Source organism: Sander lucioperca, chromosome 4 (genome assembly GCF_008315115.2).
Source record: "Sander lucioperca isolate FBNREF2018 chromosome 4, SLUC_FBN_1.2, whole genome shotgun sequence".
NCBI classification, from domain to species: domain Eukaryota; kingdom Metazoa; phylum Chordata; class Actinopteri; order Perciformes; family Percidae; genus Sander; species Sander lucioperca.
The window spans coordinates 41,951,466-41,971,701 of NC_050176.1; the positions used below are offsets into that span (position 1 = coordinate 41,951,466).

The window sequence follows — 20,236 nt, forward strand, 5'->3', positions numbered from 1 at the left end:
TTTGCTAAAGACCGTACATTGACGAGGAAAATGCTGCGAAGTGATAGCCGATAAGGAGTTAGCCTTAGCCTAACGTTAGCCCGCCTCTCTTTGTTTACGGTCTTAACCCCGCTTGCCTGTACGAAGGTTCAGATAAAGTTCTGGAGAGGCTGCTGCCAGTGCTCAAAGCATCAAAGAGAGCTTCATAAGTATTCAACCTGGAGAAACCCAACAGCTCTGCAGCTCTCTGGTTGTGTTTAAGTGTAGAGAACAGAGGGAAGTGTTTGCTAAATGTTAACACTCATTTTGTTTTTAACTTCAGGTTAAGTTACTGTCACCTCACCGACGGATGTTGTGAGAACATTTCATCAGTTCTCAGCTCGAAGTCTTCTGGTCTGGAGGAGTTAGACCTGAGTGAAAACAATCTGCTGACTGACTCTGGAGTGGAGCGGCTCTCTGATGGTCTAAAAAGTCCCAACTGTAAACTCCAGAGACTCTGGTAAGAACATCCAGATGCACAGTATGTTTGTGTTGATTTATAATACAAGTAATGTGGACTTTGTGACACTTAAACTGGGAGTAGTTTACTTTGCTTTCATGTTACAGTGAACATAGATGAAAGATTCCCTTCAGATATCTTATATCATGTGGTGATAATGTACATTTACCATCTTTAATAGAGTCAGATGTTTCAGGTGGATATCAGTTTTAACTTTGTCCAGAGATAGCTCCTAGCTTAGCACAAAGACTAGAAGCAGGGGGAAACTGTTAGCACAGCTCCATCAAAAGAGAAAAACTCACCTCCAACACCTCCAAGTCTGTCTGATGTACATGTTACATGTAGCTAACAAGATTCAACATGTTGAAAGGTGGAATACTTCACTTTTAATGGGGCTGCTACTATTCTTTGTGCTAAGCTAAACACATTCTGCAACTAAACTAAACTGCCTACCTACATCCAACTAGGGCTGCAACGATTAGTCGACATAATGAACAACGTTAATTATAAAAATTTGTCGACGAATAATTTCATTGTTGACGTGTCGTTCCAGATATGTTCTTAAGAGAGAAGACACACCAGCCTGATAATCGGGCGTCGGACCGTCTGGCGAGGTCGGTGACTCGAGTCTGTTCGGTGTGTCCCGTGCCGTCGGCCGTCCGAGGAGCCGTCGGCATTCATTTTGGCCGACCCGACATGTTCAGTCAGAGACAGGGCAGTCGGGACTCACCTGGAAATGGGGAGCGGATGAGCCTCTCTAAATCTGATGAAAATCTTTTAAACTAACCTTTGTTGATCTGAAATGAAGAGAGATTCAGCAACTGCACGGCCTATTTCTCTCTTAAAATGTTTTCAGAAACACGTTTCGGTGAACTATTTTAGTCCAATATGAGATCGTATTCTGAACAAGCCACCATGACAGTCTGGCTGTGAATTTCCAGTGAAAAAAGAATGACGTGACGCGTTCGTCCAATCAGCTGCCGGTTTTCATTTTCTGGTAAATAATCAGACTGTTAATGGAAACAATACAGAGCAGCGCCGCCTGCGGCTATGGAGACGTATTACGTTTCGCGCACGCGCAGAGCGTACGCTCAAGTCGGCGTCTCCTCAGTGTGTTCTGAGGCATTTTTTGGACCTCGGGGACCCGACTGATCAGTCTGACTGGCTTTACTGCCGACGGTCGGCCGTCTGGTTGGTGTGTCAGGGCCTTAAGGGGCAGGGCTCCAAACAGCCACCGACCATTTTTTGAGACGGAGCGAGTCATTTTTAAAACTACTCACACTTGTCATCCTGCAAATTTTATGACTTTTTATTTTTTCATTTTATGTTGAAAAGGAGGAGAGAGCGAGTCTGCCAGAGTTGGCCAATGTGTGTGAGAGGGAATATGATTAGTTACTGCGTGGGTAGGTAACATCATCTACACTAGTGTCTCGCTTTCATAGCGCCAAACTCATCATTCACAGATGCTGTTGCACAGCGCTGTTGTTATCATGTTTCCGTGAAAATCATGATGTTGCAGTCCATAATACATTTAGGAGTGGTGATCTGCAGCTGAGGATCATCCATTTTGTTTGCTAAAGACTGTACGTTGGCGAGGAAAATGCTGCGAAGTGATAGACGATAAGGAGTTAGCCTTAGCCTAACGTTAGCCCTCCTCTCTTTTTACGGTCTTAACCCCGCTTGCCTGCACAAAGATTCAGATAAAGTTCTGGAGAGGCTGCTGTCAGTGCTCAAAGCATCAAAGAAAACTTCGTAAGTTTTCAACATAGGCGTCGATTTAGATGGGGATGGTGGGTACGCGTACCTACCAGATTTCGTCATGAGTCATTTTGTACCCACCACTTTTTTGAAAACCTCAAGCTTAATTTAATTTTAAAAAAAAAAAAGCGAAAGAAAAACAAAATGAATGTGTCTCTGTCCCCATCACATTTCAAACCAAACTGACGCCCATGGTTTTCAACCTGGAGAAACCCAACAGCTCTGCAGCTCTGCGGTTGTGTTTAAGTGTAGAGAACAGAGGGAAGTGGTTGTTAAATGTTAACACTCATTTTGTTTTTAACTTTAGGTTAAGTAAGTGTAACCTCACCTACAGATGTTGTGAGAACATTTCATCAGTTCTCAGCTTGAAGTGTTCTGGTCTGGAGGAGTTAGACCTGAGTGAAAACAATCTGCTGGACTCTGGAGTGAAGCTGCTCTCTGACGGTCTAAAAAGTCCCAACTGCAAACTCCAGAGACTCCGGTAAGAACATCCAGATGCACAGTATGTTTGTGTTGATTTATAATACAAGTAATGTGGACTTTGGAACACTTAAACTGGGAGTAGTTTACTTTTCTTTCATGTTACAGTGAACATAGATGAAAGATTCCCTTCAGATATCTTATATCATGTGATGATAATGTACATTTACCATCTTTAATCTCAAAAAACTCACCTCCAACACCTCCAAGTCTGTCTGATGTACATGTTACATGTAGCTAACAAGATTCAACATGTTGAAAGGTGGAATACTTCACTTTTAATGGGGCTGCTACTATTCTTTGTGCTAAGCTAAGCTAAACACATGCTGCAACTAAACTAAACTGGACACACAGAGATGAAAATATACGTAATATTATCTGACTCGGGGGACATAAATTAGTGTCCAGCTGGCTAAAACTCTCCTGTTGACTGTACTCCTGAAAATGTCCGGATTCTGATGTTCAACATGTGTGAGTCAGGTCTAATTATTAATATTTTCTAATTAGTTTTAACACCTCAAAGCTTCATGAATCAACATAGAACTAAATTAAAATGTCACCTACATGCAACATCACAGACTAAAGACCAGTTCAGACCAAAGATTCACGATGAGTCAAAATCATAATAATATGTTAAAAACCTTTCTGAGTTCTTGGCAGAGACACTTTGTCCACTGGAGACACTGGAGTGAGTATTGTGGTCGTTATCACACTTTGAATAAAAGTGATAAAATGTTGTCACATATTCAGGTGTTCAGATAGTTTTCAGGTATTTGAGGTCCATTTTCAAACTAAAATTCTATTTACATTATTATTAAATAATAATGTATAACACACTCTAATGTAGTTCTAAGCACATATAAGGGCATTTTAAGTGTGTTTTAATGTAGTGTGTTTGTTGTTATTATAACTTCTATGAAACATGTTTTATATGATTACAGCTGTTTTACTGTGTTGTTATTAATGATTTGTTCATACAGCAGCCTCCCCTTGGTCTCCTCAGGAGGAGTTATAGATGTTAATACATTAAGAAACACTAAATCTGCTCACAGATATATTATAGTTATACAAGATTTATTATATTATTTCTTATTTATTTTATATTTAGTCTCTTCCACAAACCGTACACAAAACAAACTCTGATCTGAAAACTGTGTTTAAATGTCTCCTTCCAGCCTGAGCGACTGCAGGTTAACAGCATCCAGCTGCCGGTCTTTGACCTTTGCCCTCAGTGACTCCTCTGATCTCAGAGAACTCAACCTGAGCATCAACAACCTGGGGGATCAGGGGGTGGAGCTGCTCTCTGATTGGCTGAGGAAACCCCAGTGTAGACTGGAGATACTGAGGTGAGACTTCTCAGACAGTTATCTGTAATTCTTTCTCCCCTGGACAACTGTTCTGTTAATAATATAATTTATCTAGCTTTTCATTTCAGATCATTTCAGTGTTTTTCCCCCTTTGATCACCTGTTTATTTCTATTTTGGATTATCTGTTGTTCATGATCAGGCCGTGTGATGCTTTATATTCCCCACAGTGACTGTGTTTACATTCTTTCATTCACTGTGTGATGCAGAGCGACAGTGAGCTACACACACAGATTCATAGAACTGGAGTTACATCCAGTAACTTCTAACATTATTGTCTCGTTACTCAACAGGAGACAACGGTAATCACTGCAGTTTTTCCCATACATAGGTTCTACTTTGGTGCACCGCCCAGGTAGATAAAATCGGAATTAAATTTATTTCCAAACAACAGTGTATTTTCAACACACCCAGACCAGCTGCCTCCAGCCCCTCCCCCTCGTGAAGTTTCACTCCCTGTGCATGAGTCATGACGGCGTCAACGTGAACGTTGCACTTCAGGCTCAGAAGCTATCTTTACGTTAGTAGTAACATGCTGCTGGTGGTCTGTGGGTTAACTGTAGGCTACTAAAAAAAGTAGAAACACCATGGCCACAGCGCTGTGAAAGCTCCCCGAACGTCATTTATCAGAGTCTAGTTGTTACCCCTCTCCACGGCAGTCTCCTCCACTCCATATCTTTATAACGGAGCTAACCGGAGCTAACTAGAGCTAATCGTTGCTAATTGTTGCTAATCGTTGCTAACAGAGCCTTCAGTTCTCCGTGCCTGTATCCATTAACTGTATTTATGGACTCGATCCCGAATAAAACCCATAATTTTATTAAATTGGCTGTACAAGTTTTAAACTACAACTCAGAGTTGTTTGAATGACAGAAGTCTGCTCAGATGAGATCTTATGAGTGTAACAGGACACGGATTAATACACTTCAAAAAAAGAACAATGATCTAACAAACAACATGGACTGTGATTAACTTTAGATAAACCTAGTCTTATATGATTTAACAGGACTTAGGAAGGAACTGTGTTGATCAGGGCTGGGACGGTTACCACAATACCACGGTCACGTGATGCCTACCGCGGGTCTGAGCTCATCACCGTCATCACCGCAAAAAAAACATTGGCCTGCACATGTGTGCACGTTGTGTCTAATGACATGGATTCATTGATTCTAATGACATGGATTGTGTCTGATGACGTTGTGTCTTACATGGATTCAAGGTTTACTAAACAAAACTTACCATCAAAAGATGGAGAAAATCTGACCTTTCACGAGTTGGGGAGCGCAATGTTCCATGACACAGAATAACATTCAGTTTTTGTGTGTATTTCAGGCCTGTGTGTAATAACAGCAGAGTGTAAATTGTAATTTCTCCATTGGGCATCAATAAAGAGTATAAATTATGAAAAAAAAATGATTAGGTGAGAGTACCTGTGTAATGTCTTGTATCGCAGAAATGTCTTTGCCTTTCCTACCGTGTATTAAGGTATTAGGAAAGGCAAAGACGTAATACACGGTAGGAACATTTCTCCGTTCTCAGCTGAGGTAGACACATTAACTAGCTTAACACGCTGCAGTGTTTACCATTGCACATTAGCCTAGCAGCTAGCGGAGGTTCCTTCTGTTTATAGCTTTATCCCAATAAATCGGCACAGTTGAATTTCAGCCTGCATGCAGTACCCTAAAACAGAGCGGCTTATGTTGGTAGAGAGAGCAACAAGTTAGAGAACTGCTGAGTCGCCCTCTCTGCTCTCTGTCTGCTCAGCTGCTAGACGGGCTGCACTCGGCATTATCGGCAAACTATTTTATTTATATTTTACTTTATTGACAAAAGAGCTTTCTGAACTGTCTGTGGAATGGATCAACGGAGATGAGAGAAACCAGTGTGGTCCTAAATGACAGCAAAACTCAGTAAAGACTCACATTGAGCTGAAATGGAAAAAACTGTGCTGCAATCTTTTTATACAGTCTATGGCTGCAGCATATGTTGTAAGGTTTAAGCCAATGTTTTTTTGGGGGTAACGCAATTGACAACAGATAAAGCCACCGTGTCTTGAGGAGCTCTAGCTTGTTGTTTTAATGTTCACTTTTAACTCACTTTACATCATCTTGGCTATGTCTTTCTCCTCTCTCTTTCCCTCACAGCAACACTCATATTCTACTCTCCATTACCGCTCGCTCTCCTTGCGCGACCACACGGGCACTGACGTCACTCACGTAAGGCACCCTGCCATTCTCGCTCTAACTTACGCTACTCTCGTAAGGGGGTTGCGATATACCGCGATACCGTGGGAATTTCTTGCTTTTCAACTGCGGTGAGAACAAATCCATACCGTCCCAGCCTTAGTGTTGAGATTAATAATTACATGTAACTTTCTCTTTGGATCATATAATATTACAGGTATTATTTCTGCTGAACCGTTAACATTTGGCAAAAAACTGATTTAATTGACAAAGCACATCATGGCTCCACTTTCCTGTCATTTCTTTTAACTTCAACAACCCTTCACCACCACAAGTATATTCTCAACCTGTGGGAAACACTGCACTGTGTTCACATACATTCATTTTTACAAAGGGACGAAGGTCTGCTGTTTCATCACTTTGTTAATGTTTGTTCCTGTCTGTAAAGGAGAAGAAGATTCTTTAACTTCTTCAATGTTGTCTTCACTCTCAATAAACTCACAGCATCAGAAACACAAGCAGCCAATCACAGTTGCATTCCCCATGTGGTATCTCTGTCAACGCCGTAGCCCAACATGTAGACACATATCTCAGCAGCTACGGCGTAACTTCACAGCTTGCAGACTTAGTCACTGTAGCTACGACGCCGAAATCTGATTCTAGCTGCAGGTGAGCTGGTTACAGCAGTCAAGACGTGGAGTAATAAAATCATCTGACGGTCTCCAGATCTCCAAAAGAGAGAAAAAGGTTTTATTTTAGTCTTCGACCTGATGAGGAAAAAGCTGCCGCTGCTGACAGAATTAATCTGTCGAATTGTAACGCTGAGTCAGAACTTACACCCAGATTTGTTTACCGTGTGACACATAGCCATGTGACAAAAATTCATCCAATCAGCGAATGATTGTATAAAAATGTGTTTTACCTGATTCAACTGTTTTTATATTTTTGTGAAATAACTTAACAAAGAAATGTAACTTCATTTTTTCCTTTTTTTAAATGTTTTCATGCCATGTCATATACAGCTCACAGACAGTTAGGAAATGTTTCTGCTTCTGGCCATGGTTGCACTTGTTAATTTGAGATGCACAACTTGTGTTGTTATTAATGATCTGTTCATACAGCAGCCTCCCCTTGGTCTCCTCAGGAGTTATAGATGTTTAACACATTAAGAAACACTAAGTCTGTTCAGAGCTACATTATAGTTATGCAACATTTATTATATTATTACCGAGCGCCGACAGCGGCGAAGGCCCTATTGAAACTGAAGGAATTATTATTTTCTGAAAGTAAATTGGCTTTTTGAGGGGCTTAACATATTCAAAAACTCACCAAATTTGGCGGTCGCATCAAGTCTGGTGAAAATCTACATATTTTAAGGGTTTCAGGAATAGGCGCACAAAAATGGCTCGCTAGCGCCCCCTACAAAACTAAAAAAATGTAGCCCCTGCTGTGCGTTTAATGTAGACTCTCGAAAGTTGGTACACGTATGTAACATGTCAAGATGTACAAATTAATTTTTGTATAATCGGAGCCATACCCTAACCCCAACAGGAAGTCCGCCATTTTGATTTCAAAGTTAGAAATTAGTGCGATTTTGGCCATTTCCACATGTCGTACTTTAACGAACTCCTCCTAGAGATTTCATCCGATCAACTTCAAATTCGGTCTGTGCCATCTTAAGACATTAAAGATGAAAAGTTGTTAAAAGAAAAACTTTTCGTCATAGGGCGTGGCCGTGGCGGGGCAGCCATTTTGTGTGTTTCGCCATCAAAACAGGAAGTGGGTGTAACTTGAGTGTACATTGTCCAATTGGCTCGAAACTTTCCAGGATTCATAAGAGTCCAACCCTGAGGACGAATAAAGGCCGATATTTACTTAAAGTCATAGCGCCCCCTAGTGGCAACAGGAAGTAGGCCTAAAAGTCAAGGTGCTATACTTTAACGAACTCCTCCTAGAGATTTCATCCGATGTACTTCAAACTTGGTCTCTATCATCCCAACACCTTAAAGATGAAGTTATTAAAAGAAAAACTTTTCGTCTGACGGTGTGGGCGTGGCGTGGCGGCCATTTTGAGTGTTGAGCGATGAACAACGAAGTTGTTGTAACTTGAGTGTACGTTGTCGCATCTGCCCGAAAATTCTCACGATTGACAAGGGTCCAGGCCTGAGGACACCTACAGGCCATATTTGACTTTTGGTCATAGCGCCCCCTGCTGGCAACAGGAAATGCGCCTTATATGACAAACATCATCCGATTTACATGAAACTTATAATGTGTGGTCTACATGTGATACTGAGCCGCCCCCTATAATATAACCACGCCCACTTACTCAGGCCACGCCCCCTTTCATAACATTTGAACCGTTTAAGGTAGACCCTTGAGTGAGGTGTTATTGTACTCAGCAGAGAGTTTGTTTTTGATTGGTAAAGGTTTGCCCCGACCCCTATGCTTTGGCCATGCCCCCTTTCACAGCTAATGAACTGTATGACGTAGCATCTTGTGTGAGGTATCATTAAACTCAGCAGGGAGTTCCCTTTTCGTTGGTGACGATTTGTAGTGTCTGAGTGCCGCGCAAATGCACGGTCGCAAGGAGCGGCGACCGCCGGTAACCCCGACGCGCGCAGAGGAGCGAGGGCCCGTCCATCGCTGCTTGCAGCTTTAATTATATTTTATATTTTTTCTCTTCAACAAACATTAGAACACAAAACAAACTCTGATCTGAAAACTGTGTTTAAATGTCTCCTTCCAGTCTGAGACACTGCAGGTTAACAGCAGCCAGCTGCCGGTCTTTGACCTCTGCCCTCAGCGACTCCTCTGATCTCAGAGAACTCAACCTGAGCCTCAACATCCTGGAGCTGCTCTCTGATTGGCTGAGGAAACCCCAGTGTAGACTGGAGATACTGAGGTGAGACTTCTCAGACAGTTTTCTGTAATTCTTTCTTCCCTGGACACCTGCTCTGAGAATAATATAATTTATCTAGCTTTTCATTTCAGATCATTTCAGTGTTAGTCAGAATTTCCCCCGTTGATCACCTATCTATTTCTATTTTGGAGTATCTGTTGTTCCTGATCAGGCCGTGTGATGCTTTATATTCCCCACAGTGACTGTGTTTATATTCTTTCATTCACTGACACTCCTGACAGTGTTTGTATTACTGTGGTATTAAAATGTGTTTCTCTCTCAGGTTGTCATACTGCACAGAGAGGTGCTGTGAGTCTCTGGCCTCGGCTCTGAAGTCGAACCCTTCACACCTCAGAGAACTGACGCTGAACCGCAGTGATCCAGGAGAATCACGTCTGAAGCTGCTGTCTGATTTACAGGAGGACAAAAGATACAAACTGCAGACACTGAGGGTGTATAAGGAATTTATTAAAAAGGACCAGAACTAAAAAACAACAATGGATAATTTTCCTTTTTCTGTCCGGACCAAATGATCTGAACTACAGGTGTGAAAGTGACCTTAAATTCATCACGACTCTTCTCTCTTTAAGGACTCGATGCTCAAAACTCCTCAATCAGAAGTCAGAGGGTATCTGAGCACCAGCTACCAGCTGAGAGATTACTCCTCTCTGTGTAACGTAGGAGCGTAATATACTGGAGGGGGGGGGGGGGGGTGACACAGAGGAACACGCCCACTGTTGCCAGGTCTTTTCCTATGACAGTAGCTAACCCTAGCTCCATAGCCGTTAGATGATGTCATACGCTCATTTGTACATTGGTGACATCATTGCTTATCATTTGCATAAAGCTGAGTGGTTGTGTCTGCTGCTGAAGAGGAGAGGGGGAGAGATGCAGAAGAGCCGGGGACTTTGATTACTCAGCTGGAATTTAAGCAGTATGTTCAGGAATTAATTACAATAAAATATATCTGGCTTCTCCCCTAATGGTCTGAAGACGTTACAGTAATTGCTATTCGCTAGTTGGACATGAAGTCGCTAAATCTAGAGAGAAAGTTGCCAAGTTGGCAACGATATAGTTTTCAGCAGCTTTTTAATGACCTGTCAGGTTTTCTGATTTATTTGCTTGGTATGTTTATGCTTCTGTAAAGCACTTTGAATTGCCTTTGTCTCTGAATGAATTTTTATAAATAAATGTCCTTGTCTTGAATGCTAAAAACAGTCTAACACGTTCAGTGTGATTTCATGAGAAGGCAAATAAATAGCACACTACTTTTAGGGACATTTAGCTTCATGTCTACTCTTTTTAAGCTTTGTGGACGTTGTTTAACGTCCCGTTTCACACCTGAAAGTCTGGACCAAGGTTTATGTTTTTACATTTGAGCCGGTTTGGTTTCACGCTGCAGTTATGTAGACAGGCTTCCCCGTCCTCTCCTATCCTCTCTCTGGTTTTGAGCGTTTTCCAGCTTTTCCAGCTCCTCATGCTGGTCACCAGCCTGGTTACACACTGCTGTGGGATGGCATCCCATTCTTCAACCAGCATTTGTCGCAAGTCAGCCAACGTGGTCGTGTTGGTCACTCTGGCACGAACAGCACGCCCAAGCTGATCCCACAAGTGTTCAATGGGGTTGAGGTCAGGACTGCTGGCAGGCCGTCCCATCCTCTCCACTCCCACATCTGGAGGTAGTCTCTGATAAACCCCGCCCTGTGGGGGCGAGCGTTGTCATCTTGGAGGATAGAGTTCGGTCCTAGACTGTGGAGATATGGGATTGCCACTGGTTGCAGAATCTCATCTCTATATCTCTCTGCATTGAAATCGCCTCCAATGATGACAAGCCTCGTTTCTCCAGTGAGGGAGATGCCGCCCCACACCATCACACTGCCTCCACCAAAAGGTGTTACGGTGCAGCAATCAGCATAGTGTTCGCTGTATCTTCTCCACACTTTGACCCTACGATCCAACTGCCGTAGGCAGAATCATCCAATCCACCAAACACCAAACGAGTCAATGGCAGAATAAGCTGTTTGGCATTGACAGAGAAGATTTGGCAAATTTTTCATGGGCGCAACCCACACACTCAGCTCTGCTGCTCATCCCACAAATGCATGTTCCTTACAAATGGGGCACCATTTGAAAGAGAACTAAACAGGCTTTCCAACGGTATAAAATTTATTGTCAAAAAGCATTGTTACCACAGAGAAATAATCTACCAAACACAAATGTCCTTACTTTTTGTGCTAACTATATATATATATATATATATATATATATATATATATTTACTGTAAGTGAGCAAACTGAGAATATTCATTCTTGTGTACCTCAAAACTTGTATAAAATAAAAACAGGAAAGAAAATAATTTCACTCTTTTTTTAATTGAAAATATTGTTTATTGTAAAGTCACAAATTATTCAAACTGTAAAGATGAGAAGTTTGTATGTTCTGTATTGGTGTTTGATGCTAGTGTTTTTACTCTCAGTGTGTTCTGGGTGACAGTGTGTGTATCTCAGTGAGGATTGTTCTGAGTGTGTGGCTGCACTGAGCCTGTTTTGAGACGTGTGTTAAGAGTTGTGTTGCTGTGAATGAGTTTTGCAGCTGATGTGAACTGTTTAGTTCAGGTGACTGTTGGTAGTGCAGACTGTAGTTAGAGTTTTGTGCATGTGGCTTCAGTTGTGACCAGTGTTGTTTAGCAATCGAAAAAACCTGTAAATGATTGTGTTGTTCATGTGTATGTATAGATACGTGTGTTCAGTATATAATGCATATATGTGTATGTAAATATATTGTGTATATATGTGTGTGTGTGTGTGTGTGTATCTGCACAATCCTTTATATACAAGTTTTCTATCAGATTTTGTTCGAGTTATTTTGTGGAATAAAAATGTACATATAATGGGTTCCTGTGTCATTGCTGTCTAAAACATTCAATTTTGGCAACAAAAGAAAAAATCACTCTTAGAAACTGTTCTTTATAATGTAAACATGGCAATTACTTCTATTTCTCTGCATGTATTTCTCTTTTTTACACCTATTACATATGAATTATATAATAAAATATTTATTCTAACTTCTTTAATATTTTCCTCCCATAGATATAATATAATAATAGATACTGTATGACACGTCATTGTGACTTGACATTCTGCATCTATAGTATATCTATGCATCGTCCTCTATCAGGACAACAACACAACGGAGGAAAGGAGACGCGGTCGACTCAAGATGGCTGCATGATTAGTCATTCTTGGAGATGTTAGCGGAAAGTTTGGGAATTACTGAAAAATATCTTTATATCATTTAATTTGTTAAAAGAAGTGAAAATATACAACTTTACAAGAAAATAAATTAACCTTTTCCATTATTAATATTTCTGTCAGGTCCATAACGTCAAGAACAACACAGACAATGAAAGCTTTAAGAATTTATTGAATAAATTAGGAATTAAATTTGACAATATGGCTCTGTTCAGAGGAGTCCCCTGAGAGTCAGGGGACAGCAGCAGCATTAGGGGACGCTCACACAGTTTAATATTGGGAGAGCTAAACTATTCCCCCATATGAGCAGAGCAGCAACAATGACATAGAAGCAAATGCCACGTTATACATGACAAGGTGGAGCAGGGGAGGAGGTGGGTAGCAAAAAGCGAGCAGCAAGCATTTGGAGCAAACTAAAGCAGCAGTAGGAACAAGCTAAAGTAGCAGCATTTAGGAGCAGCTAAGGCAGCAAGCAGAAGGAGCTAACTGAATCAGCTTAAGTAGCGCGCCCTGTTGAGTGTAGCCATTTAGCAGCGAGGGGAGTGACCAGCTGATGCGCTAATGCAGATCAGCTGCTGCAACTTAGCTGATGCAGATCAGCTGATGAGACCGTGTTGTTGACCAATAGCGGTTAGCAGCGTCTTGACTACCTGGCCTGCCAGAACTGACGCTGACGCTCAATAAAGTTTTTTACGCTTTTGCATCTAGGACGATGATGAAGTGGAGCCAACGGTTACTAGCTTTAAGCTAACGTTAAGTTAACATCACCAAGCCAACGGTTACTAGCTTTATGCTAGCATTAAGATAACAGCACTAAGCCAACGATGGAAAACTTAACATTAGGTTAAGATGTTTGTCAAGTGCAACACAGTGAAGAATGTATTTCCCCTCCAAAAAAGCCAGTTTAGCGTCAACATTAACCTATAAACCTAACGTTAAGAGGCCAACAGTTAACGGCCGTTAGACGACGCTTTCTAAGTTGCAATCATCATAGCTGTCATTCAAAAAGATAAATGAAAGAGAAGAACAAACCGGTAAGAAAAGTCGCTGGATTTCTGTTGTGAAGACGTTATGGACTTGAAACCGGTGAGAAGCTTCAGAGAGAAAAGCAGAGCCGATCCGCCCTATACGCTCACTACGCAAGCTGCGTAGTGCCCCGCAAATTACTCGAGGCCCCGCCTCCCCCTCGTGTCATAGCGCGTCAATTAATGTTTACAACATCCATGACAAAATGAAGCGAAACTATCCTTCTGGTCACGAAAAGAGGAAAAAAAAAAAACACCATGAGAGTGAGTTGTGGGAACAACAATCAGGTAAACTTGTGTTCTCTCCTCTCCAAGTTTGATGTCAGCAAAGTAAAGTTATGTTTATGTGCATTTCTATTGTGTTTTTTTCGGTCTTGCTAACCTAGCTGGGCAGGCTGGCAGTGCATCTCTTGGTCTGTGTCTAGCTGCTAATGCCAGTCACTTCCAGGGCTGTGTTTTGTGACTTTGTGCCTGACAAAAGTGAGAGTAAAATACAATTATTTATTACATTTGATAAACGACAAAGTGCAACGGTGTTTGTTTACTGCAGCTTGGAAAAGATAACCGCGTCGGGTGTGTTATCATGCGAAATGAAACGTGCATTTTTCAAGCAGAAATATATGTGAAGACCAGACAGACTGTAGGCTACAATATATGGGCGTGAATGATGGCACTCCTCATCAAAGTACACATTATACATACTTTTAAGACATTGATTATCTAGTCTCAGACAATGTGTAGTTAAAAACTCTAAACAACTGCACTAATTATGCAAGATGGAAAGCAATGTATTGACAATTTGACATTGATTTATAGGCTATATTGAATTTAAAATGTTGATTAGCTGGACATACTGGTCAATATGGCTGCACATCCCTCAGTAAATAATAACCATGAATCAAGAATTGCTTCAACATGCATAATAATAAATAAATAAAACTTTAACATGCTATGGCAAGCCATTTTAGCTTTTATTCATTCACAATTTATGCATTTTTGATATCAAGAAATTGATTTTTTTTACTATTTGCAATGTGAATTCTTGATTATTTTTACTAGTAGGGCCCCTTAGTTAATTTTTACCTACCAATGTCTATTTTTGATATCAGTAATTAGGGCCTACATGTTCACTTGTACAAAAGTTAACTATTTAAATATTACAAGAGCCAAGCCATAGTATAAATAGTATTTTATATTTGAAAATGTATAAAAGGAAATTGGGAGCCAGTTTAATACTTATATATATATATCCATCCATCCATCTTCGTCCGCTTATCCGGTATCGGGTCGCGGGGGTAGCAGCTCCAGCAGGGGACCCCAAACTTCCCTTTCCCGAGCCACATTAACCAGCTCCGACTGGGGGATCCCGAGGCGTTCCCATGCCAGGTTGGAGATATAATCCCTCCACCTAGTCCTGGGTCTTCCCCGAGGCCTCCTCCCAGCTGGACGTGCCTGTAACACCTCCCTAGGGAGGCGCCCAGGGGGCATCCTTACCAGATGCCCGAACCACCTCAACTGGCTCCTTTCGACGCGAAGGAGCAGCGGCTCTACTCCGAGCTCCTCACGGATGACTGAGCTTCTCACCCTATCTCTAAGGGAGACGCCAGCCACCCTCCTGAGGAAACCCATTTTGGCCGCTTGTACCCTGGATCTTGTTCTTTCGGTCATGACCCAGCCTTCATGACCATAGGTGAGGGTAGGAACGAAAACTGACCGGTAGATCGAGAGCTTTGCCTTCTGGCTCAGCTCTCTTTTCGTCACAACGGTGCGATAAATTGAATGTAATACCGCACCCGCTGCGCCGATTCTCCGACCAATCTCCCGCTCCATTGTCCCCTCACTCGCGAACAAGACCCCAAGGTACTTCAACTCCTTCACTTGGGGTAAAGACTCATTCCCTACCTGGAGAAGGCACTCCATTGGTTTCCTGCTGAGAACCATGGCCTCCGATTTAGAGGTGCTGATCCTCATCCCAGCCGCTTCACACTCGGCTGCGAACCGATCCAGTGAGTGCTGAAGGTCACAGGCCGATGATGCCATCAGGACCACATCATCCGCAAAAAGCAGCGATGAGATCCCCAGCTCACCAAACTGCAACCCCTCTCCACCCCGACTATGCCTCGATATCCTGTCCATAAATACTACAAACAGGATTGGTGACAAAGCGCAGCCCTGGCAGAGGCCAACCCTCACCTGAAACAAGTCCGACTTACTGCCGAGAACCCGGACACAGCTTTCGCTTTGGTCGTACAGAGATTGGATGGCCCTGAGAAGGGACCCCCTCACCCCATACTCCCGCAGCACCTCCCACAGTATCTCCCGGGGGACCCGGTCATACGCCTTCTCCAGATCCACAAAGCACATGTAGACCGGTTGGGCATACTCCCAGGCTCCCTCCAGGATCCTTGCGAGAGTAAAGATCTGGTCCGTTGTTCCACGACCAGGACGGAATCCGCATTGTTCCTCTTCAACCTGAGGTTCGACTAACGACCGAACCCTCCTTTCCAGCACCTTGGAGTAGACTTTACCCGGGGAGGCTGAGAAGTGTGATACCCCTGTAATTGGCACACACCCTCTGGTCCCCCTTTTTGAAAAGGGGAACCACCACCCCGGTCTGCCACTCCTTAGGCACCGTCCCAGACTTCCACACAATGTTGAAGAGGCGTGTCAACCAAGACAACCCCTCCACACCCAGAGCTTTAAGCATTTCTGGACGGATCTCATCAATCCCTGGGGCTTTGCCACTGTGGAGTTGTTTAACTACCTCAGCAACTTCCACCAGGGAAATTGACAACAATCCCCCATCATCCTCCAGCTCTGCCTCTACCATAGAGGGCGTATTAGTCGGATTTAGGAGTTCCTCAAAATGCTCCTTCCACCGCCCTATTACCTCCTCAGTTGAGGTCAACAGCGTCCCATCCTTACTGTACACAGCTTGGATGGTTCCCCGCTTCCCCCTCCTGAGGTGGCGAACGGTTTTCCAGAAGCACCTTGGTGCCGACCGAAAGTCCTTCTCCATGTCTTCTCCTAACTTCTCCCACACCCGCTGCTTTGCCTCTTTCACGGCAGAGGCTTCAGCCCTTCGGGCCCTTCGGTACCTTGCAACTGCCTCCGGAGTCCTCTGGGATAACATATCCCGGAAAGACTCCTTCTTCAGTCGGACGGCTTCCCTGACCACCAGTGTCCACCACGGTGTTCGTGGGTTACCGCCCCTTCAGGCACCTAAGACCCTAAGACCACAGCTCCCCACCGCAGCTTCAGCAATGGAAACTTTGAACATTGTCCACTCGGGTTCAATGCCCCCAGCCTCCACAGGGATGCACGAAAAGCTCCGCCGAAGGTGTGAGTTGAAAGTCTGTCGGACAGGGGCCTCCTCCAGACGTTCCCAATTTACCCGCACTACCCGTTTGGGCTTACCAGGTCTGTCCAGAGTCTTCCCCCACCCTCCAACCCAACTCACCACCAGATGGTGATCGGTTGACAGCTCTGCCCCTCTCTTCACCCGAGTGTCCAAAACATACGGCCTCAGATCAGATGAAACGATTATAAAATCGATCATTGACCTTTGGCCTAGGGTGCTCTGGTACCAAGTACACTTATGAGCATCCCTATGTTCGAACATGGTGTTCGTTATAGACAATCCATGACTAGCACAGAAGTCCAACAACAGACAACCACTCTAGTTTAGATCAGGGAGGCCGTTCCTCCCAATCACGCCTCTCCATGTTTCTCCATCATTGCCCACGTGCGCGTTGAAGTCCCCCAGCAGAACTATGGAGTCCCCCACTGGAGCCCCATACAGGACTCCATTCAAGGTCTCCAAGAAGGCTGAATACTCCGAGCTCTTGTTTGGTGCATACGCACAAACAACAGTCAGAGTTTCCCCCCCCACAACCCGCAGGCGTAGGGAGGCGACCCTCTCGTCCACCGGGGTAAACTCCAACGTAGCGGCGCTCAGCTGGGGGCTTGTGAGTATCCCCACACCCGCCCGGCGCCTCACACCCTAGGCAACTCCGGAGAAGAAAAGAGTCCAACCCCTATCCAGGAGTATGGTTCCAGAACCGAGACTGTGCGTAGAGGTAAGCCCCACCAGATCCAACTGGTAGCGCTCCACCTCCCGCACCAGTTCCGGCTCCTTCCCCCACAGAGAGGTGACGTTCCACGTCCCCAGAGCCAGCGTCTGCTGCCCGGGTCTGGTCCGTCGAGGCCCCTGCCCTTCACTGCCACCCATGTGGCAGCGCACCCGACCCCAGCGGTTCCTCCCACAGGTGGTGGGCCCATGGGTTGGAGAGAGAGGTGCCACGTAGCTTTTTCGGGCTGTGCCCGGCCGGGCTCCGTGGCAAACCCGGCCACCAGGCGCTCGCTGACGGGCCCTCCATCTGGGCCTGGCTCCAGACGGGGGCCCCGGGCTTCCTCCGGGCAGGGTCACTCCATCTCTACCTCGTTTTTTCATAGGGTTTTTGAACCATTCTTTGTCTGGCCCCTCACCTGAGACCACTTTACCTTGGGAGACCCTACCAGGAGCACAAAGCTCCAGACAACACAGCCCTCAGGTTCATAGGGACACACAAACCTCTCCACCACGATAAGGTGATGGTTCCTGGAGAGGTATATATATATATTGTACTTATTCTTTGACTGTTTTGTTTAAAGGAGGGAGGATTGTATTGGGAGCACTGATGTGTCAGGTGTGACTGTGTGGCAATGGCAAATGGTTTACATAGCTCACGGCATCACGGGTCAGGTAGAGGGCCCCTTAGCAGAATTTTGCTTAGGGCCCCAGGGAGGTCAGGATCGGCACTGGAGAAAAGTTACTGAAAGTCAACAATGTCGACGTCATAACCTAAAAACAAGACAACATGAAGCAGAATCACTTTCTGCTTTCTCACGTCTCAAAGACAAGTCTGGGCAGCAGTTGAGATACAACTCATGAGGTTTGACTTTAATCTCTGCTCCTATAACATGAACTGTGAAGTTATTATTAACTAATCTGCTCTTTTTGCTGTCATTAATAAGAACTTGGCTCACAGGAGAACTGGATAAAGAGTCTTTATGATATAAAATCATGTTTATTCCAGCTCCTATTAATATTGTCTGTGTGGTGTTTATGTTTCTACAGTCAGAGCAGCTGGGTGAAGAAATATCAGCTGAAGATCCAGAAACATCACAGCTGGTAAGATGATGGCTCACTTTCCTTATTAAGATAAACTGATACTTTATTGATCTCGCAAGGGGCGTACATTACACACCGGCCCTATTACACACACATACCTAGGACCTATACCTATACCACTTGGTAAGATGATGGCTCACTTTCCTTATTAACTATCACTGATTTATGTTTGTGCTCTCTGGTTTCTGTTGTCAGCAGTCAGGATACAAAAAGTCTGAGAGAAGAGAAACACTTCCAAGATTATTATTTTGGACCTTTTGGTTTTTTATTGACAGAATGCAGTTCAGGGTTTACATTACAAGGTTTAGGTGCAGCACCCAAACCGTTTTGGGAACCACCTAAGCTAAATTCAATTAAAATCATTTTGAGCATCAAAACTAACTAAATTACTTTTCTCAGATCTAATGATTGTAGTTGGTCCCTCAGTTTTATTACTCATTTATTTATTTATTAATTATCTGATCTACCTTTTCCAATGTTTCAGACACAGATATTGTAATAATAACGGTCCAAAATGATGTGATGTTTTACTGAAAAACGTAAAATAAAAAAATAAAATCTTAGGGTAAACACTGCAGTTGAGATGGAGACAGGACATGTGGACAGACAGAGAGAGGGAAGATGTTAGGCTCTTTCTAGATGAGCTGCGTCTCGCCTGTAAAGTGGACGTTAGTAAGCAGCAGCAGTGAACGATGACAAAATGCTGCAGTCAAGTCGGACAGTTTCAGTCACAGAAACTCACATCCTGTTAGATCTGACCAACCAACCCCCGTGACGTCCTACATTACGTAATAGGTGAAAAAACTATAAACAAACAACTATTAACAAACATAACATGGCTCCTATGAATTAAATATATTTGACACACTGCAACACGTTTCATTTGTTACAGTGTTTAGTTTTGTAAAGAAAAGAGATGCAGGTTTGTCCACACTGGTGGGATAGTGTGTGGGTGTTAACATGAAGCAGAATCCCTTCCTGTTTTTCTCACAAAGACAGGCTGGGCGGCAGTTGAGTTATAACAGGAAGCAACTCACAAGGTTTGACTTTGTTTTCTGCTCCTTTTACATGAACTGTAAAGGTAATATTAATTAATTAATAATTAATATTAACTAATCTGCTCTTCTTTTCCTCTCTTTAATAACTGGGCTCACAGGAGAACTGGGTAGAAAGAGGCTTTATGATATAAAATCACTTTTATTTCAGCTCCTTGTAACATTTCCTGTGCGATGTTTATTCTTTACGTCTACAGTGAGAGAAGCTGGGTGAAGGAATGTAAAACAGGAAACAGCTTTTAGTCGGGCTGTCTTAATGTATGTGCATATGTGTTCTAGGTGTTCAGACAAAGATAGCACACATATTACAATTCAAAGTGTTTACAAAATAATCTAATGTCAACATCAACAACAGCTGTTATCTGAGAAATTTTGCTGAAGATCACTGAGATGCCTTGTTCATTAAAGACCTCATTATGCTCATTTCAGGTTCATAATTGTATTTAGAGGTTGTACCAGAATAGGTTTACATGGTTTAATTTTCAAAAAACACCATATTTCTGTTGTACTGCCCATTGCTGCAGCTCCTCTTTTCACCCTGTGTTGAGCTCTCTGTTTTAGTTAC

General features: G+C 43.3%; 1 protein-coding gene and 1 long non-coding RNA gene across 2 annotated transcripts in view; one reads left to right on the forward strand and one right to left on the reverse strand.

Moving 5' to 3' along the window:
• Window positions 1–20,236, forward strand: part of LOC116050921 (NACHT, LRR and PYD domains-containing protein 12-like) — a 164,507-nt gene that overhangs the window by 90,571 nt on the left and 53,700 nt on the right. The window contains exons 14-15 of the mRNA XM_036000526.1: window positions 3,892–4,062; window positions 9,014–9,169. Coding sequence (XP_035856419.1) covers window positions 3,892–4,062; window positions 9,014–9,169 — 327 coding nt within the window. The remainder of the gene's footprint in view (window positions 1–3,891; window positions 4,063–9,013; window positions 9,170–20,236) is intronic.
• On the reverse strand, window positions 404–14,590 carry LOC116050974. The gene is made up of 4 exons (XR_004105224.2): window positions 13,826–14,590; window positions 2,887–2,889; window positions 1,205–1,208; window positions 404–415 (listed from the first exon to the last, which is right to left on the reverse strand). It is a non-coding gene; the product is annotated as an uncharacterized LOC116050974 (long non-coding RNA).